This window comes from Chiloscyllium punctatum, chromosome 2 (assembly GCF_047496795.1).
Source record: "Chiloscyllium punctatum isolate Juve2018m chromosome 2, sChiPun1.3, whole genome shotgun sequence".
In the NCBI taxonomy this organism is placed as follows: Eukaryota; Metazoa; Chordata; class Chondrichthyes; order Orectolobiformes; family Hemiscylliidae; genus Chiloscyllium; species Chiloscyllium punctatum.
The window spans coordinates 115967038-115988580 of NC_092740.1; the positions used below are offsets into that span (position 1 = coordinate 115967038).

A 21543-nucleotide genomic window follows, 5' to 3' on the forward strand; every position below is an offset into this window, starting at 1 on the left:
AGCTGTCCATACCTGACATATGCCTAGTTCTTTTTCTTGACAAAGCCCAATATCTCTTGTCATCCAGAATTCCCTACTCCTGCTAGGCTTGCCTTTCACACTAACAGGAACTTGCCAGCCCTAACCTATTGTTATCTCACTTTGAAGACCTCCCATTTGCCAGATATCCCTTTACCTGAAAACAGCCTCCCCAGTCAATTTTTGAAACTTCCTATCTAATTCAAAATTGGCCTTGCCACAATTTAGAACTTTAACTTGATTGATTGAGATTTTTTACCTTGAACACACTTAACAAATTCCTCCCCTTCCAAGCCCTTAACACTATGACAAGCCCAGTCTAAGAAAAATTAAAATCCCCTTTTATTACAATCCTATTATTCTTACAGTTATCTGCTAACTACCTACATACTTGCTCCTCAGTTTCTCACTGACTATCAAAGTGATCACCCCTTCTTATTTCTCAGTTCCACCCAAAAAGCCTCACGATGATCCCTCAGAAATACCCTCGCTGAGTAGCGTTGTGATATTTTCAAGAATCAAAAATGCCACTGCCCCTCCTCTCTTGCCTCCTCTTCTATCCTTCCTGTAGCATCTGTACCCTGGAATATTGAACAGCTAGTCATGTCCCTCCCTCAGCTGTGTTTCTGTAATTAGCTTTGATCTCCCAGTACTATGTTCCCATTCCATGCCCTGAGTTCATCTGTTTTACTTGTCAGTCCTCTTGCATTGAAATAAATGCAGTTTAATTAATCAGTCTTCCCTCATTTCCTGCTGTCCCTTTGCCTGCCTTGTCTGTTAAACTTGTTGTCTTTGAGTTCTGTACTAGCCTCAACCTTCTGCTTTGTCTCACTCCCGTTTAGGGTCCTTGCCAGGCTGGTTTAAATCCTCCTGAGTAGCTCTAGCAAATCTCCTGCCAGAATATTGCTCCACTTCGAGTTCATGTGCAAACCGTCCTTCTTTTAAAGGTCACCTATGCACCAGGAGAGATCCCAATGATCCAAAAATCTGAATCCTTGCCCCCTGCACCAGCTCCTCAGCCACATATTCATTTGCCCTATCCTCCTATTCCTACTCTCACAAGTACATCGCAGCAGAAGTAATCTAGAGATTGCTACCCTTGAGGGTCCTGCTTTTGAACCTCCTGCCTAACTGCCTTTATTCACTCTGCAGAACCTCATCCCTTTTTACACCTATGTTTTTGGTACCAATGTGTACAACAATCTCTGGCTGTTCACAGTTCCCTTTGAGAATTTGCTACAACTGCTCTGAGATGTCTTTGACCCTGGCACCAGGGAGAGAACACACCAACCCACAATCTCGCTCATGTCTGCTGCAATGACTGCCAGTACCGCTGATGGCCCTCTTCTTTAAAGACTGCAATATCCCCTCCCACATGGTTGTCGAGGCCCTTCAGCGCATCTCATCCACTTCCTGCACCCCCCACCCTCAAACCCCATCCCTCTAACCACAACAAGGACAGAACTCCCCCGCCCCTCCCCCCCCCCCCCGGCCCTCACCTTCTGCCCCACCAACTTCCGCATACATCGTATCATCCTTCGCCACTCCAGCCACCTATAAACGAACCCCACCACCAGAGATGGATTTCCCTCCCCGCCCCTCACCCCTATCCGCTTTCCATAAAGACCGTTCCCTCCACGAGTCCCATGTCAGGTCCATGGCCCCTCCCGTCCCAGCACCTTCCCCTGCCACTACAGGAATTACAAAACCTGCACCTACACCTCCCCCTCACCTCCGTCCAAAGCCCCAAAAGAGCCTTCCACATCCATCAGAGTTTTACCTGCACTTCCACACGTCATTTACTGTATCCGTTGCTCCCGATGGAGTCTCCTCTACACTGGGGAGACAGGATGCATATTTGCAGAGCATTTCAGAGAATATCTCTGAGTCACCTGCACCATCCAACCCACTGCTGAACACTTCAACTCCCCCTTCCACTCTGCCAAGGACATGCAGGTCCTGGGCCTCCTCCATCGCAACTCCTTAGCCACCTGACGCGTGGAGGAAGAACACCTCACCTTCCACCTCGGGAACCCCCAAGCACACGGCATTAATGTGGATTTCACCAGTTTCCTTATTTGCTCTCCCCCCACCTTATCCCAGTTCCAACTTTCCAACTCGGCTCCGCCCTCATGACCTGTCCTACCTGTCGAGCTCCCTTCCCACCTATCCGCTCTACCCTCCTCTCTGACCTATCACCTTTACCCCCACCTCCATCCACCTACCACACTCTCAGCTACCTTCCCCCAGCCACATCCCCGTCCCATTTATCTCTCCACCCTCTCGGCTCACTGCTTCATTTCTGATAAAGGGCTTTTGCCCGAAACGTTGATTCTCCTGCTTCTTGGATGCTGCCTGACCTGCTGTGCTTTTCCAGCACTACACTCTATGCTCCTCAGGTGTGTCCAACTGCCAACCAATTCATGCAGTCTGAGAGGAGCTGCAACTGGACATACTTCCTGCAAACATAGTCGCCAGGATGACTTGATTGCTCCCTGCTCTCCCACGTCTGACAAAAGGAGCATACCACTCCACTCACTGCCATCTCTGCTCTTTAACAATTAGTGGACTTCAGAAGAAAAATAAAGTTTTATCTTCTTGCTGGTCACCCTCCTTAACAAAGCTCAGTGTTCACCGAAGCCCACAGTTAGACCTACCAGCAGCAGTCCGACCACAGCCACTCTCAAAAATGGCCGCTCCACTACAACCTGCCTCCTTTTTATTCGCTGATCGGGTGGTCGCTAGTAAAACTAACTTGTGAATAGAATGATTAGTCTCTGTCCTCTGATTCTAGTAGGTGAAGTAATTCATTGGAATTATCCAGTGAATAGCTAAGCTATGTGAATCAGAAAAACAATAAACAGTATTGGATGGGGGCATTTTTCAATTTTATGTGGGCACTTTGATGTCACATTTGATAGTGTAGTTACTAGACTATTAATATGGAGATCCAGGCGTTACTCTCAATGCATGGGGCCCAATCTAACTAAGGCAGCTGGTGGAATTTAAGTTCACTTAATAAATTCACTTTCATCTTCATGAAAGGCTTAACAGACAATCAATTTTTCAATGTATAATTTCAGTTACATCACACTGTAAATTTTTGCTATAAATTCTGTGTGACGATCGAGCCCTCCACAATCACCTGATGAAGGAGCGTCGCTCCGAAAGTTAGTGTGCTTCCAATTAAACATGTTGGACTATAACCTGGTGTTGTGTGATTTTTAACTTTATACATCCTAGTCCAATGCCGGCATCTCCAAATCATACCTCATTAGAAGTGGTGTTTAATTTGAGTCTGGCATTGACTAAAAAGTAAACAAAATTAACTCATTATTGATTTAAGCTGAAGTCAAAACAGCAAAAGATATGTGAGTTTAATGGCTTAAAGGTGCAATGTACTCAAGTGTACTTACATTATAAGCAGGATTGTGGCGTTTGGAATTTTGGCCACTTGCTGTTTAATATTTTCAATCATTTCACCCCATCATAGATGATGGTGACATAGACGTCATGTTACAGGCTGAGTAAATCAGAGACCAGGAGTTCAAATTCCACTGCAGCAGTTGGGGAATTTACAAATACATTTGTTAACAACTTAAATTTCCGAGTGCTGGCCATGTGGTTGTTGTAAAATCCTATTTGCTTCACCAGTGTCTTAAAGTAGGAACATATGAATTAGGAACAGAAGTCAGACATTTGACTTCTCAAGCCTACACCACCTTTCAGTAAGATCATGGCTGTTATATTTGCATTTTTAATTCTGCATTTCCATCAATCCCAGTTACTTTGATTCCCTTGTCTAGCAAGAATCAACCTGTATGGATCTTAAAAATATTCAATGATTCTGTTTCTAATGCCTTCCGAGAGAGACAGTTCTCAGTCACACTCGTCTTTGAGAAAGAAATTGACCTTGTTGTTATCCTAAAAGAGCAGCCGCTAATTTTTAAACAATGCCCCCTAATTCTGGACTCACCAAAAGAAGACTGCCTTTCATGTCCAACTTGCTAAGACTCAGGATCATATGCAATTCAATCAAGTTATTCCTGACTTTTCTAAACTCCAGTGGAGTGAAGCCCAGTGCAACTTTGCCTCAGAAGATGTCCTCTGAACCATCTCCAATGCCTCCTTAAGGTAGGAACATCTTCACTCCCTTCCTTGGTCATGACTTCAGACTAACAGCAATGTTATTTCTTAATTGTCCACTGCAAGCCATTCAGCTCGGGCTAAATAGGAATGGAGCATAAATACTGGACTTGCCAACAATGCTCAAATCCCATGGATGTATAAGAAAATCCTTATAGGCAGAATACCTACGCACATGGAAGCATAAACAACGGGAGCTTATATTAAATTTGTCTCGTCCTATGATTAGATTGCTCCATGAGCACTGTATCCAGTTTTGGCAATCCAAGTAAAAGATTCAAAGTAGAGAAGCATTGCAGATTTAAGCCACTGTGCTGAGCATTTAACTGAGAAATATAACAATACCTGTGTTTTCCAGCATTATAAAATAAAGTCATTAAATTTGAATCCCGTAGAGCTATAGAAAATGGTAAACAATTTGGCAAAAGGTAATCCAGATTATTTAAAGTTGAACCCTGATTCAAACTGGCAAAAGGCAAAAGTCAGAAGGTTCCTTATATGAAGAATTAAGAATAAATGCAATCAATACCCAGATAGGTCAAAAGAGATCATAATCACAAAATGTTCATGCAAGAGTTGAAAACTATGATAGAAAACTCAAGAAAGTTTGGAAATAAAGTCTAAACAACTTTTAGATCTTTTTCTATTTCATCCCTAACTATTTCATCAGACACCCTCAATCTCTCCCTGCAGCAGGCCACTGTCTCAAGAGGGCCAACATCATCCCTGTGTTTAAGAAGGCTCATGCAGCATGTCTCAAGGACTACCACCCAGTGGCCCTAACTTTGGTGGTCATGAAGGTGCTTTGAAAGGCTAGTCATGGCATTAATCAGCTCCAGCTTCCCCACTACTCTTGACCCACTCCAGTTTGCCTAACAGACCAACAGATCAATGTCAGATGCCATATCACTTGCTTTTCACTCCTTCCTAGAACACCTTGACACCAAGAACAGCCACCATAAGAATCCTATTAATTGACTACAGTTCAGCCTTCAACACCATAATCCCCTTCAGACTGATTACTAAACTTGGACTAAACCCCCCTCTCTGCAACTGGATCCTCAGTTTCCTGACCCACAGGCCACAATCAGTGAAGGTTGGGACAATATTTCATCCTCACTAACACTCAATACTGGAATCCCCCAGGGACGCGTACTCATTGTATACCCATGACTGTGTCGCCAAATAACAGACTAATGCCATTTGCAAGTTTGCTGATGACACCACCATAGTTGGTCAAATCTCAGACGGTCATGGAACAGAATACAGATGGGAGGTGGAAGACCTGGAAAAATGCTGCACTGAGAACAACCTAGCTCTCAATGCCAGCAAAACCAAGGAACTCCTTATTGACGTCCGGCAGGATATTACTCATGCTCCCCTACACATTAATAGCACAGAGGGGGAACGAGTGGAGAGTGTCAAGCTCCTGGGAGTGGTCACCCACAACAAGCTTTCTTGGACTCTTGGATGCACAGGTTACAAAGACCCAACAATGACTCTTCTTCCTCAGGCAGCTGAGGAAATTTGGCATGACGGCGAATACCTTTGCCAATTTTTATAGGTGCGCCATCGAGTACTATTCAACTGTACCGGAGACGGTTACAGAGAGTGGTTAACTCAGCCTGGACAATCACAAAGGCCAACCTCCCATCTATAGAATCCATCTACCAGGCCCGCTGTGAAGTAAAGGCTACCAGCATTCTCAAAGATCCATTCCAACCTGGCAATGTTTTTCTACAACCTCTACCATCGGGGAGAAGGTACAGAATCCTAAACACACACACCAACCGGTTTTGTGTTAGTTTCAATCCTACTGTTGTTAGAATACTGAATAGGCTCACAAACTCTTAACATTCACCTGTACCTGTGTTTTTGTTTTTGCAGCTGTTTACCTATTATCTACCATCTATGCTACATGAACATGTGATCTGCCTGTATTGCTTGCAAGACAAAGCTTTTCACTGTGCCTCGGTACATGTGACAATAAAGTAAATTCAATTCAATTCAATTCATCACAGTTCATCACAAATAATAACTTGCATTTACTTAGGAGATCATTTCTGATGAAAAATTGGAAACAGGAGCTGCATGGTTGTGTTATGCTATATGATGAGACATGTCTGTTTGAAAGTCTGCTTTTAGCAAGTAATTTGGTCCTAATTTCAAATGTTCAGTATTTCAATTTTACTGGTGATATTAAATTAGGTATCTACAGGCTGGGCACTCACTTGCAGTTTGAAGACTATTTTCATGGAGCAGTATATAAGGACTATTTGCACCCATTTGCAACAGATGGGTAGAGTATGCTGGCTGATATGCCAATGGCATATTTTGAGATTGTTCAGGGTCTGATTGAGAGGTGGATGGGTTGTCAAATGTAGCATTGGAGTTCCTGTTGGAGCAAGTCCAGAAGATGACTTTACTCCTAAGGAAGAAGGAATCCATCTTTCCCTCCTATTTCTCACATCCTACTACCGAGTAGAAGTTGGTGCAGAACTGCTTGACCTCATGCTCTCTTTCCATTCTACCATCAGAACAGAAATGCCCCTTAGCAAGATGTCCATGAACAAGAAGTCACAATGTTCTGGTCCTCCTGTAAAGAGTGAATGAGATAGAGGAGTACAGCACTCACTCTATTTAACTGAAGTCCTCAGAGAATTTGCAGAACAAATATTTCTCAAGTATGTGTGAAAGCTTTGTAAAATGTCTTAGAAAATCTTCAATGATGTCTTTCACAAGTTCTCTTCAAGTTTTCAGCACCAAGTAAACAGTAAAAGATAATAAAATGAAGTTGTGTTTAAAATCCTCTCAATGACATTGCTTACTCTCACTCTGCTAGAAGCAACTAGGAGAGAGGCTTAGATTAAGTGCTAATTTTCAAGATACAATGCAGTCTTCTTAATGAGCACTAGTAACCAATTTAACTGGCAATCCATCATATGTGATCCTCTGTCAGCCATTCCTACAGCAGAGTTCAATGTCTTTACTGAGAAGATATTTTGCACTAAACTTTGGGTGAATTGGTACTTTAACCATAACAGCACCCTATCCACCTGAGATTCTCTTTCATGCTTAATGTATCTGCAGAAAACTGCCTCATAACAGTTTATAAAAAATCTTTCAAATGGGGGAATTTGAATCTGGACCAGTTGGACAGGTGTGGAGGGGAGTGAGACCATTGGAGGGAGGATGGGAAGATGATTGTGAAACAGCTAGGGAATTAATCAGAGATTGCGGAGGAAGGAACAGGGACTGGGGTACAGAGTCACAGGAGATGATCTTAGTTGCTAAGCTGAAGAAATCTGCATGTTCCTTCCAGTTAGTGTTGACAGGAGAGTATTAAAGGAAAGGACTCAGCCAGCCAGTTCATTATCAAGCTGAGGAAATCACTTCTCTGAAATCCTACAATATTAGGTGGATATAGTCTTGGAGAAGTAGGAATGATATTACTTGAAATTTGTTAAAGAACTAAGTCTAAGAACATCACATTCTTGAAAAGGCAGTAGGATTTACAACCAGGATTTCTCTATTGTAGCCAACTTAACATTTTCTTGTTAAAATATTGACCAAGTTTGTCACGTAATCAAAATGATCAATTCGAACTATTATCTGATTTTGATACAAAACTAAGGAAATCTGACCAGTCTGACTCTATTTTCAAAGCAGTTGGTGCTAATTTCTAGCATTATATTATTTAGAAGCACCATCTGAACTTATTATAGATTTATATTCTCTCTTGACTATCTATAAGTATGTAAGTTTGTTTTCTTGTAATTTTAATTTTAAAAATGCTCCTGACACAAAAAAATGAAGTGTTAATGACTATAAACTGTGATAGGCTAGTATCATAAATAGTGGATGTCACTGATGATGAGTTTGGAGGCCAGAAGGCATTTAAATAAGTAGGATAGTGTTTGTACCTGAACTCCGACTATTTGACCACCATCAGAATTGAGTTCTGATTAGAATGAAGTCAATGTTGGCTTTGGAAGAGTTGCATGATGATTAAGACCGTGTGAGTTGTGTTGGGGAATCTGGAACCCAGATATCTGTACAAGCTCGACCCGTCCGAACCTGGTCAGAACTTCACAACATAAGAACATAAGAGCTAAGAGCAGAAGTAGGCCATCTGGTCCTTCGAGTCTGCTCTGCCTTTCAATAAGATCATGGCTGATCTTTTTGCCTCAGTTCCACTTAGCCGCCCTCTCACCAGAACCCTTAATTTCTTTGTTGTTCAAAAAAATACTATCTTAGCTTTAAAAACATTGACTAAAGTAGAATTGACTACTTTACTGGACAGAAAATTCTACAGATTCACAACCCTCTGAGTGAAGGAGTTCCTTCTCAATTCAGTGTTAAATCTGCTCCCCCTAATTTTGAGGTTTTGCCCCCTTGTCCTAGTTTCACCAGCTAGTAGAAACATGCTCTCTATGTCTATCTTATCTATTCCCTTCATAATTTTATATGTTTCTGTAAGATCCTCCCTCATTCTTCTAAATTCCAATAAACATAATCCCAGACTACTCAGTCTCTCCTCATAAGCCAACTCCCTTAACTCTGGAATCAACCTAGTGAACCTCCTCTGCACCCCCTCCAGTGGTAGTACACCATTTCTCAAGTAAGGAGACTAAAACTGCACACAGTACTCCAGGGATGGCCTCACCAGCTCCATTTACACTGGCAACATAACCTCCCTGCTTTTATACTCAATCCTTTTAGCAATGAAGGAAAAAGTTCCATTTGCCTTTCAAATTGCCTGTTGAACCTGCAGAACAATCTCCTGTGATTTATGCATAAGGATACCCAGGTCTGTCTGAATAGTGGCATGCTGCAACATTTTACCATTCATGTAATAGTCCTTTTTAGTGTTACTCCTACCAACATGGATGACTTCACTTTTATTAGCACTGTATTTCACTTGCCAGACTTTTGCCCACTCACTTAAAGTATCTTTGTTCCTCTGTAAAGTTTCACAGTCCTCTGCACACTTTGCTCTGCCACTCGCCTTAGTGTCATCTGCAAACTTTGACACACTACACATGGTCCCCAACTCTAAATCATCTATGCAAATTGTGAATAATTGCAGTCCCAATACTGATCTCTGAGGCACACTACTAGTTACTGATTGACAACCAGAATAGCACTCATTTATCCCCACTCTTTGCTTCCTGTTAGTCAACCAATCCTCTATCCATGCTAATACTTTACCTATACTGCCATGCATCTTTATCTTATGCAGCAACTTCTTGTACAGCACCTTGGCAAAGGGCTTTTAGAAATCTAGCTACACCACATCTATTGGGTCTCTGTTGTCCACCTTGCTCGTAATCTCTTCATTTAATTCCAGTAAATTAGTTAAGCATGACCGTAAGGAAGACTGGAGGTTAGCTAACATGGTGCCACTGTTTAAGAAGGCTGGTAAGGACAAGCCAGGGAACTATAGACCAGTGAGCCTGACCTCAGTGGTGGGCAAGTTATTGAAGGGAATCCTGAGGGACAGGATGTACATGTATTTGGAAAGGCAAGAACTGATTAGGGATAGTCAACATGGCTTTGTGCGTGGGAAATCATGTCTCACAAACTTGATTGAGTTTTTGAAGAAGTAACAAAGAGGATTGATGACCTCAGAGCACGGTAGATGTGACCTATATGACTTCAGTAAGGCGTTCGACAAGGTTCCCTATGGGACAATGGTTAGCAAGGTTAGGTCCCATGGAATACAGAAATGGCTCAAAGGTAGAGGACAGAGAGTGTGGTAGAGGGCTGTATTTCAGACTGGAGGCCTGTGACCAGTGGAGTACCTCAAGGATCGATGCTGGGTCCTCTACTTTTCATCACTTATGTAAGTGATTTAGATGTGAGCATAAGAGGTAGAGTTAGTAAGTTTGCAGAATTGGAGGTGTAGTGGACAGCAAAGAAGGTTACCTCAGATTACAATGGGATCTTGATCAGGTAGGCTAATGGGCTGAGAAGTGGCAGATGGAGTTTAATTCAGATAAATGCAAGGTGCTGCATTTTGGGAAAGCAAATCTTAGCAGGACTTATACAATTAATGGTAAGGTCCTCAGAATATTGCTGAACAAAAAGACCTTTGAGTGCAGGTTCATAGCTCCTTGAAAATGGAGTTGCGGGTAGATAGAATAGTGAAGAAGGCATTTGGTATGCTTTCCTTTATCGGTCAGAGTATTGAGTACAGGAGTTGGGAGGTCATGTTGCGGCTGTACAGGACATTGGTTAGGCCACTGTTGGAATATTGCATGCAGTTCTGGTCTCATTCCTATCAGAAAGATGTTGTGAAACCTGAAAGGGTTCAGCAAAGATTTACAAGGATGTTACCAGGCTTAGAGGATTTGAGCTTTAGGGAGAAGCTGAACAGGCTGGAGCTGTTTTCCCTGGAGCATCAGAGGTTGAGGGGTAACCTTATAGAGGTTTACAAAATTATGAGTGGCATGGATAAGGTAAATAGATAAAGTTTTTTCCCTGGGTTGGAGGAGACCAGAAATAGAGGGCATAGGTTAAGGGTGAGACGGGAAAGATATAAAAGGGACATAAGGGGCAAAATTTTCACACAGAGGGTGGTACTTGTATGGAATGAACTGCCACAGGAAGTGGTGGATGCTGGTACAATGCAACATTTAAAAGTCATTTGGATGGGTACATGAATAGGAAGTGTTTGGAGGGATACATAGGGACTGGGTGCCGGCAGGTGGGACTAGATTGGGTTGGGATAGCTGTTCAGCATGAATGGGGTGAACCGAAGGGTCTGTTGCCATGCTGTACATCTCTTTGATTCCATGACCTGCCCTTCATGAAGTCATGCTGAATCTACCCAATTAAACAATTTCAATCTAGATGCCTTGCTATTTCTTCCTTGATAATAGGCTCAAGCATCTTCCCCACTGCAGATGTTAAGCTAACGGGTCTATAATGCCCCATCTTTTGTCTACCGCCATTTTTGAACAGTGGCATCACATTTGCTGTTTTCCAATCTGCTGAAACTGCCCAAGAGTCCAATGAATTTTGGAAAATTACCATATGCTGCTCTGGAGTCTTCAACCCCAACGTTTTGGCATGGTGACACTTCGGATCCCAAATACATCTTGGGATACTCTGTCTTAAGTGGTTAATTAATTGGTTACTTAAAGGACCCCTTCTACTGTCATTAACCCAGCTGCACAGAGGCTATATTACAATTTGACTTGCACAGCAGCTGAAATTAAGCTTGACAACTTGGGAGGTGGGGTCTAGGGGAATAGAAGTCCCTCAATCCAAGACATTCAGTGTCTAATTGAGAAACTGAACTTCTGGCATGGAAGGGCCCACTGAGTACCAATTTCCTATCTTTGCTGCCCCTCGCCTTCAGATGACCCCACTCTGTGAATGCCCCACTTACCTCACCCCTTAACATTACTTTCTTGTGTTCCATGTCACTCTGCAAGCATAGAAATCTGAAACCTGCCCTTCTGGCAGCAGTGACACTGCTGTGCACAAGATCTGCCCACTTTTACTTGGCTAACGGCTCTCAGTAAGTGACACCTCAGCTCCTGAATCTTGATTCCAAAGGAAGGGCCAGGGTGATCTACTTACTGCCATGTTGGGTTGTATTTCATTGGGCTTTCCCAAGAAATGGCAGTGTGGTTCTCTCATCAGCTATTTGGGTAGCAGGCAAGTCTTCTAATGCCACAGTAAGATTCTACTTGCAGGCTGTATTATTTGGTTGTTTCTAATACTGAGTTAAATATAGTCCAAAAGCCTATGCATTTGACAGTAGTAATTTAAATTCTTCGGCTTATACTTTGACATTAGTTTATCAACTGCAGGCAATAATCTTTGATGACATCACGAGTTACCCATAAATCACTATAGTAATCCATTCTTGCTATTCAAACCCTAAGGCATTTTTACAACATTTAATATATTTGTTGATGTACAATTGAGGTTGGAGAGATCAAGAAGTCATAGAGTCACAGAGGTCTACAGCATAGTAGATAGGCCTTCAGCCCAGCATTTCTGCACTGGCAAAAAGAAACCACCTAAATATTCTTTTTCTAAACCCAGTACTCCATTGCACATAGCAAATTTTGAATTCAAAAAATGCAGTGGATATTACCAAATGCATAAGTATCAGATTTAATTAATTCAGTATCAAAAACAAATTAGTCAGTTTTATTTAATTAACAAATAATAACAACTTCATTTCAAGCAAAATTTACTGTTGCAAAGGGAAAAAGGTTATTGACAATAGGTGATATGGTTCTGACTACCACCTATCAATATGCTAATAATCACCAGTGAGGATTTGAAGTTTGGAGCAGTGGTAATGGAATTATGGATTGATGCATCACAGAAGGATGCCATTCAGTACATTGTGCTTCAGTAAGCTGTTTGAAAAGGGTGGTGTGATGCTGGTGTCATTGGACTAGACATCTGGAGGTGCACGCTACTTTTTTTGTGGACATGTATTCAAATCCCAACATAGTAGCTGGTGCAATTCAAATTCAATGAACAAATCTAGTCTATAAAGCTAGTCTCAGTAATAGTGACCATGGTAACCATCATTACTTGCTGTAAAAATCCATCTGGTTCACTGTTGACTTTAAGAGAGGAAATCTACCTTACTTACTGAATTAGACCTTCATGTGACTCCAGACCGATAGCAATATGATCACTCTCAATTGCCCTCTAAAATGTCCTACTAAACCATTCAGTTCAAGGATAATTGGGGCTGGAAAAAAGTACAGGTCTATCCCATGAAAAAATAGTGAGTATTAAATTAGTTTCATTTGATTGTTGCTTCCCCATAGCCCAACAATATTAATCCCCATCAAGTTGTTATTTAATTCCCTTTTGAAATTATCATTGAGCCTGCTTTAAACACCTTCTGAGCCAATGTATTCTAGTAATACAATATGTAATAATCTTTCCTTCATGTCACTGCTTTTGTCAATTATCTTATGTCTTTGTCCTTCAATTATAAACCTTTCTGTCACTGGTAACAGTTTTTCTTCATCCCTAAAGGAATTAAATATTATTTTATGATATTTAAATATTTTTATTGAATGAAATAAGTGCTACTTACATTATTTATCACCGTAATGGATAGTGACAACTATAAGGATATAGATATGGACCATAAGTGTACTGAACTGAAACCACTCAGTATCATATGCACTGCAGTTAGCACAGAAGTACGTAGTCAGCAAGTAAGGTATCTTTCATTGTCATCCAGCATTCTTGAAGTGACATTAGTCCAAGGTTAGCGTAATAGATGATGAAAGCCATATCCTCAGTGTTCAAGCCTTCAAAATCTATACACCACTCAGTCATCAAGCATGTGATGTTTGTCATCATGAATCTAGATATGGTAATGAACACTACTATTTATGGATGTCAGAAAACAGAAACATTGTAACGTCTTTATCATTTGCATAATGCAATCTAATAAAGCATTTACTTTTACCCTTGATTTCAATTAATCTTTCTGATTAGCTAAGGTTCCAAGTGCATAATTAGAATGAAATTAATACTGAATAATCCTTTAGAAAAAAGACTCCTCACTGCTCTCACAGTTCTCATCTTACAGAAAATTACCAAAAAAAAAACTAATTTGGGGACAATTTCTGATTCTCTCTTGAAAAACTGGCACAACTTAACTGGTACTAAGCATTTAGAGAGTTAAAGGATTTGAATTCATTATTTTAGGAAATATTCCAGTGTTCCATTGGCACAACACCAAATTCATTTAAGCTGAATACATTGTAATTGCACCTACTCTTGAAAAGTACACAATTGGCTGTAAAGCACTACATTTGTGGTCTGAAAGGCAACATATACATGCAGGCCCTGCTCATTTTTCTTTTCTCATGTCTGATATGTTTAATTAAAACCTCACATTTGAGAATTCCAGCTACAATTATATTTTATTTCTTAATTCTAAATCAAGCAGCATAAATTATAATAATTACATGGACATGTCTGTGTTAGAAAAACTCACTACCATGGGAATGCTTGAAGGGAATGCTTGAAGGGAATTGCTTAACTGGAAGCTAGACAGGTGCATAAGGGAGAAAATAATGGAAGATTATGTTGAAAGGATTGGATGAAGTTGGCTAAGAAGTAAAATCATAAGGAGCATAAAAACCCTGACATTGCCAATTTAGGACTTGTGCTCTGTTCCTGTATTCTTTATTCTTTCTATTTTTCATGCAAGGAAAGAATTATTTCTATCTGAAAACAACAGAGTAATTCCAAAATATTAATTAACCATATTTTTGAAAATATTAAGTCAAATTTACAGCAAATGTCATCGTCTACCTTGTGGTAATGTATTATCAGTTTATATATTTTCATGTCTCTATCACAGGCTTTGGTAGGGATTGCACAGACTGACACGGTAAAACACTGAATCAAACAAGCCATGCAACAACAAATATCATTGGGGGAACAGCACAAAATAGGACAAGGTTTAACTATCAACAACATGGGGAAGAGTGCTGCCATATCTATGTATCTTTGGTCAATGTTTAGGAAATAGGTTTCACTCCATTGTAAAAACTGAAAAAAAACATAGGATTCCTACAGTGCAGAGAGAGGCCATTCAGCCCATTGAGTCTGCACTCATCTTCTGAAAAGCATCACACCCTATACCGTAACCCCGCATTTACCATTGTTAACCTACCTAGCCTGCACATTTCAGAACACTAGGGGACAATTTAGCATAGCCAATCTACCTAACCTGCACATCTTTGGATTATGGGAGGAAACTGGAGCACCTGGAGGAAACCCATGCAGACATAGGGAGAAGGTGCAAATGCAGTAACCTGAGGCTGAAATTGAAACTGTGCCTCTGGCGCGGTGATACAGCTGTGCTAACTACTGTCACACCGTGCCATCTGTGTGGCAATCCAAAGAAAAAAATAAGAAATAATTTTCAAACATTATTTTGGACAGTTTTTCATGTTTAGACTATTTTGCCAAAATGTTGTCATCTCTACATTTATCAAATTACCGTATAACTACAATAGCTATGGTATAAATATGTCTAGCTTAGAGTGGTGCTGGAAATCATTTATCTCTTCACACTGCAGGCACTCTGCCTCTATTGCTGATGAAGGGCTTTTGCCCGAAACGTCGATTTCCCTGTTCCTCGGATGCTGCCTGACCTGCTGTGCTTTTCCAGCACCACTCTAATCTAGACTCTGGTTTCCAGCATCTGCAGTCCTTGTTTTTACCATGGTATAAATATGTTACGAGCATTAAATGAAGACAAACGATGAAAGGCTACCTTACTTGGTAATAATATTAATAAGTTAAATTTGCAACAAATTAGCAAATTTACAAACTGGGACTCCATTTACTTTCAAATGGATTTTCCAATGATGTTCTACGCTTTGATGGTTCATTTATTAGCTCAGTTCTCTTTAAATGTTACCTAATTTGTATAACGGTTACACTGAAATTCGGCAAATTACAAGGCTTCAGGATTTTAAAACAGGGCAAAAAGTCTCGCGGTGTAGAATCGAAATTGAAGATTGCGAATAGCACTATCCTTTCAAGATCTGTCCCATATCCACCATTCTCTCTTGAACAGAAACATATGAAAAAGTCTAAGATCCAGGCGAAGATGCCCCTGACATTATCAGATTAAGAATCAGCCAGATGGTGGAGCACGGAAACAATTTTTCTCCAGAGTTTGTGCGTTTGCCTCGCTTTTTTTTTCATAATCCGATTTATATATATATATGGTTTTTCTCTTTTAGAATGAAGCTTTTGTCATATTGTTTCTCAATCAACTTAGAACGTCTTTTGCACTCGTCTGTGACGGAAATCTGAGTTTTACCAGGGCCAATTTACTTCGAAAATTCTGAGGCATATACTCTAAGATTAAACGATTGTACACAGAAGTACAGATCCGCAGATCTGCCCGTTTACATGTGGAGTAGAATCATTGAGAGAGTAGATTAAGGCAAATCATTTCGCAAATCGGTTGTGGCAGAAATCTCCATTTTTATGGCTGATTTCTGCTCAGACGAGAGTCCAACGAGACAAGTCTGTGTCATATACTCGCAGGTCTATCGCCTCGTCATTCAATTATTCACTGGCAGTGATTAGAAATCATGTTCAAAACATCTATCTTCCCATATCTTTTGCTTTCAAAATGTAAATTGCGTTCCAGGCTCTTGAACGACAGAGAGATGGGTGTCTTACCTGTTGTACAAGGCAGGGATAAAATACACATCACCAGGGCTGGTAACAACTGCATGTCACCTCTTCTAGGGGCAGCCACTGCAAACTCTTAGCCTTGAGATACAGTCACTGAAAGCTTCCTCAGCCCGAGACTGGACCCAACTTCTCCGCACCCCATGAAGGGAACAAGTCAGATCAGAGCAGGCGGGACAAATGGGTCGCAGAGTATCCCATAGGGTTTCCAGTCCAAGAGACGTTGCATTAGCGGCGGACTTATTCAGCTTTTTATTTATCAGAAATCTTCCAGTCTCACGGAGAGAGACAGCAAATTCCACTCCATCGATTTGCACAGGCTTTCAGCTACATTTGAGTGCTGAGGTGCTGCGTCCTAATTACAGTCGAGCTCTGCGTATGGAATTCGGATCTTACAGTTAGGATGAACTGCTTCCCCTCTGCCCTTAGTATATGTCATCACTCATTGGCAGAACGCGAAAACTGTCGTGTTCAGTTAACGAATGTACTTTGAATTAAAATCAAGTGGATTCCTCTTGATGCAACGCATGTGTTGGTGCTGTGAAAGTGAACACTGTCTTTGTGTGTGTGTGTGTTGCTGCGTGCTGGAGAAATAATCACTCATGGTGAATGTTACAGAAATGTCGATGGAGGTTTGGTGCCATGCAGTAGAAATACATCAACAAGAAAGAGACTGAAAGATGCTCAGGATACACCCAAGTCAGATGAGCACCTGTAGAGAGAACGGACGCTGCTGGAGGTTCAGATCTTACACTAGAACGGGAAACGTTTCAAAGGGACCAGGGTTAGGAAATATATATACACAAGAGAGAGGAGACTCGTAATGTGCTGAAATGCGAAACTGCTAAGTATAAGTGGGCTGCAGTTGTATCCAACTGGATCAGCAGGAGGAATAGATGGGCATTGAAAGAGGCACTTTCTAAGAAGGCGGGGTAAAGGGGGGGATGGGGGGACACGGGCTACGGGCTCCAGAATTCAACTCTGGGTCTCAATTCAAGAAAGAAACGTTAATCGGAATGCACGGAATCTCACCAATGTATTGAAACCATATAATGCCTTTGTACGATGGAGTCACACAGAACTTACTTACAGTTATATGCCACGTAGCGCAATGGTTCTATGCTGGTGCTCATGTTCCACACGAGGCTCTGCCCTTCGACCTCCATGAACACATCCCTCGATTTCTCTCCCTCATCTATTTACCGAGATTTTCCTTTACTGAATTGGTATTAAGCGCATTCCCCGACCTGCTGAAGGTTAAATTCGTTCCAACCCAACCGGGTACGACGATTAGTTCAACTACAAGATCGTGACATGCCTCTAAGTAACCGTTGTTAACTGTGCACTGCACAGGAGAGCAGAAGATGGCCCACCTGAACTCTGCACGGTCTGGCACTGTAATTCAGCACCGCGGACAGCAACAAAAACACCATTGTGGCGCCAAAAGAGAAAATGCTGGAAAATCTCAGCAGGTCTGGCAGCATCTGTAAGGAGAGAAAAGAGCTGACGTTTCGAGTCTAACTGACCCTTTGTCAAAGCTTTAAAAAAGGGAGAAATAGGGAGGTATTTATACTAGGCTGAGAGAAGGTGAGTTATGGCTCCAGAAGCAAAGGTAGCAATAAAGAGAACACTGAGAGAGAAAAGGAAAGCAGTGAAGGTGGACAGGGAGAGAGAGACAAACGAAAATCCTGGTGGAGAGAAGAGCAGTACTTCTTCAGGGTAGGCATTCCTGGAAGAGAGGTGGCAATGGGTTATGCATTGCCAGTCCTCAAGGCTGACCTTGGAACACAGGAACGGCTCATCTTCACCATGGACCATTCAGTCTCTGTCCACTTGCATACCTCAGGAGCAGGGCCTAAAAAACCTTCCATTTCTTCCTCTCCCGCAGGCCCAGTTACCTCAAGAAACATGTTCCCTTCCATCGACACTTATTCGCTTGGTGGAATTTGTTCTCACCCTCAAGAAATTTTCCTTTGATTTCTCAATTCCTACAAACCAAAGGGGTAGCTGTGAGCATCTGCATGGGTCCATGTTATGCCAGCCTCTTCATAGGATATGTGGTACAGTCCCTCTTCCACAGCTACACGGGCACTATTCCCCTCCTTTTCTTCCATTACATTGATGATTATATTAATGCTGCCTTGTGCTTGAATAATGCATTAACTTCACCCACACCTTTCACCCTGACCTCAAATTCACCTGAACCATCTCTGACGCCTCTTTCCCCTTCCTGGACCTCTCCCTCTCCATCTCCGGCAACTGATTTTAGCAACAACATCCATTTCAAAATGACAGAATCCCATTGCTACCTCGACTACACTTTTTCTCACCCACTCTCCTGCAAAAATGCGATTCCTTACTCCCAATTCCTCTGCATCTGCCGCATCTGCTGCCTGGATGAGGGATTCCACTCTAGGATATCCTAGTTGTCCTCCTACTCCAAAGATTGCAATTTCCCCTCTTCCATGATAAATAATGCCCTCAACTGCATCTCTTCCATTTTATGCACCTCTGCTCTCAAACCCCCTCCCACCAACTGCAAAATGGATAGAATTCCTCCAGTCCTCACATACTACCCCACCAATCTCCAAATTCGATGCATCATCCTCTGACATTTTCACCACCTGCAGTCAGACCCCACCACCAAAAAGATATATCCTTCCCCACCCCTATCTGCTTTCTGTAGGGACTGTTATTTCCATGAATCATTTATCAGTTTCACACTCCCCAACAATCTCTCCTCCATACTCGGTACCTTTCCCTGCAACTGTAGAAAGTGCAACCTCTGCCCCCACACCTCCCCTCTCACCATCATCCAAGGCCCCAAACAATCATTCCAAATCTGTCAGAGATTGACCTGCACTTCTTCTCACCAGCCCATTGCATCTGTTGTTCCTGATGTGGTGTATTCTACATTGGAGAGACCAAGTGCAAACTCAGGGACTGGTTCATGGAGCATCTGCTCTCTGCCTGCTCCAATCACCACCACTTTCTGGTTGCCAGTCATTTCAACTCCTCCTCCCACTTCCCTGGCTCCATGTCCATCCTGGGCCTCCGCCATTGTCAAAATGAGGCCACACGCAAACTGAAGGAACAACCTTATATTCAACCACGGGAGCTTACATCCCAATGGCCTCAACATAGAGTTCACCAGCTTCCAAACTTCCCACACCCAACCTCACCAAATATCCAGCCCTCCCTCTCCTCCCGGCCTCCGAGCCTGTCCATCATTCTTCTCACCTATCCGCTCCACCTTTCCCACTGACCAATCACAATAACCCCCAATCTGCATCCACCTATCACCATCTCACCTACAATTGCCATATCCACGCATCACCAACTTAGTTACCTTTCCCGCAGCAACCACCCCCCCCCCCCCTTACCATTTATTTCTGAGTTCCCTTCCCCTGCCCCAGTCCTGCTGAAGGGTCCTGATGATAAACATCAACTTTCTTGCTCCTCTGATGCTATCTCACCTGCTGTGCCTTTCCAGCTTCACATTTTATCGAATGGATCAGTGAACTATTTCCAGGGCTGTACAACAATGCAGATGGTAAAGGGCCTCTGTGGTAAACTGGATTGTAAAGAATGTATTAGTTCAGATCTAATCCCCCTATAAAACACAATCTCATCGGATCAGAATTTGTGATCTGCCGTTTGTACTGGATTGAGCTGGGGGCAGGTCTGTAAGTAAATCTCTCCAAACCTATTTACTATAACATACTCTGGTGGATTTCACAACAACAACAACAAAAAAAGCAAAATTATTTTGTTTCTTCTTTTAGAAAACAAATTTCCCTTGAGGATCAGTGTCAAATGTGCATGTGGACGTCAACCTAATGGTGGGATTGATATAATGTCCCTTTGTCTGTTTTGTATATTTTCTGGTGTGGTTGACTTCAAAACAAGGACAGCAATATTAAATATTGAAGAAGATTTAACAACCACCCCAATGTCTCTCTCTTATACACACACACACACACACATCTGAGGTCATTTTTGGCTGCAAGGGGTATCTCAGAAGTAAAATACAGCTCCATGTATCTAAAGGAATCCTGATTAAATCTTCTGTCTGAAACATGCAGCACTTTACTTATGTAATGAAGAAGGAGTAGAAAAGCATGTCCAAAATCTTAACACTCTCAAATTTTGATAGATTAATGAGCATTGGTCTAACTCTCTGCCTTTATTTTAAGTATGCTTTGCTACATAATTACTGAAAAATTGCATTGAAATCCTCTATTGACAAAACTTAATGTCCCTTGCATTTTCTATAGAAGGGCTTCATCATATTATAAAACTCACTTGCGATCTACTGGGATGAATAATACTAGCTTGCATAAGTTAATTACTCACTATTGAAATTTACTTAATTGTAAATTATTGCTCAATTTTTGTTTTTCTGTAGACCCTCTATTTAAGCACATATCTCTTTATTCTAACAACATGAAGATCTGGATTAATGCACAAGACAATTCTGGAATTAACATTTTACTTTTCTAGCAAATGACCCTGAAACGTTGTAAATTATTCTGGTATCATAAAATGCTTGGCATAATATTTACATTGTTACATTGATAAACTACATTTTGCACGACAAATTACTGTGAATTATTACTTACAAGTCAGGAATACTGTGGCATGTAACTCACCTCCTGACTCCCCAAAGTCTTGATTGCCACTACATCAACAAGCATCCATTTCCTCCACCACTGTACTAGCAATCTGTACTAGCTACAAGATGCACTGCAAAAATTCGCCAAAGATCCTCAGACAGCACCTTCCAAACTCACAAATACTTCCATCTAAAAGGACCAGGGCAACAAATACATGGGAACACTACCACCTGCAACTTCCCTTCCAAGTCACACACCCTGCAGATTCAGAAATATGTTGCCATTCCTTCATTGTTGCTGGGAGAGGAATTCTCTCCCTGATGGCATTATGAATCAACCCACAGCAGGTGAACTGCAGCAGTTCAAGAATGCAGCTCACCACCATCTTCTCAAGGTCAATTGGAGATGGGCAATAAATACTAGCCAGCCATTGATACTCACTTCCTACAAGTGAATTTTAAAAAGGACATATATTTTAGAGTTCCATGATATTAAAATAAGCATTAAAAAATGACATTCTTGTTAGTAGTCTAGCATTAGC

General features: G+C 41.6%; 1 protein-coding gene across 3 annotated transcripts in view; it reads right to left on the reverse strand.

The window, feature by feature from the left end:
• Positions 1 to 17701, reverse strand: part of LOC140488005 (neuronal acetylcholine receptor subunit beta-3-like) — a 44970-nt gene extending 27269 nt beyond the window's left edge. Inside the window, exons 1-2 of one of the 3 annotated variants that reach the window (XM_072587568.1) lie at positions 17477 to 17521; positions 16375 to 16758 (exon numbers count right to left, since the gene is read on the reverse strand). In XM_072587568.1, the coding sequence (XP_072443669.1) occupies positions 16375 to 16429 (55 nt within the window). In that variant the 5' untranslated portion in view covers positions 16430 to 16758; positions 17477 to 17521. Of the gene's footprint in view, positions 1 to 16374; positions 16875 to 17476 lie in introns of those variants that run through there. The other 2 variants (XM_072587551.1, XM_072587559.1) reach the window with 2 other exon arrangements.
• Between the last annotated feature and the right edge of the window lie 3842 nt (positions 17702 to 21543).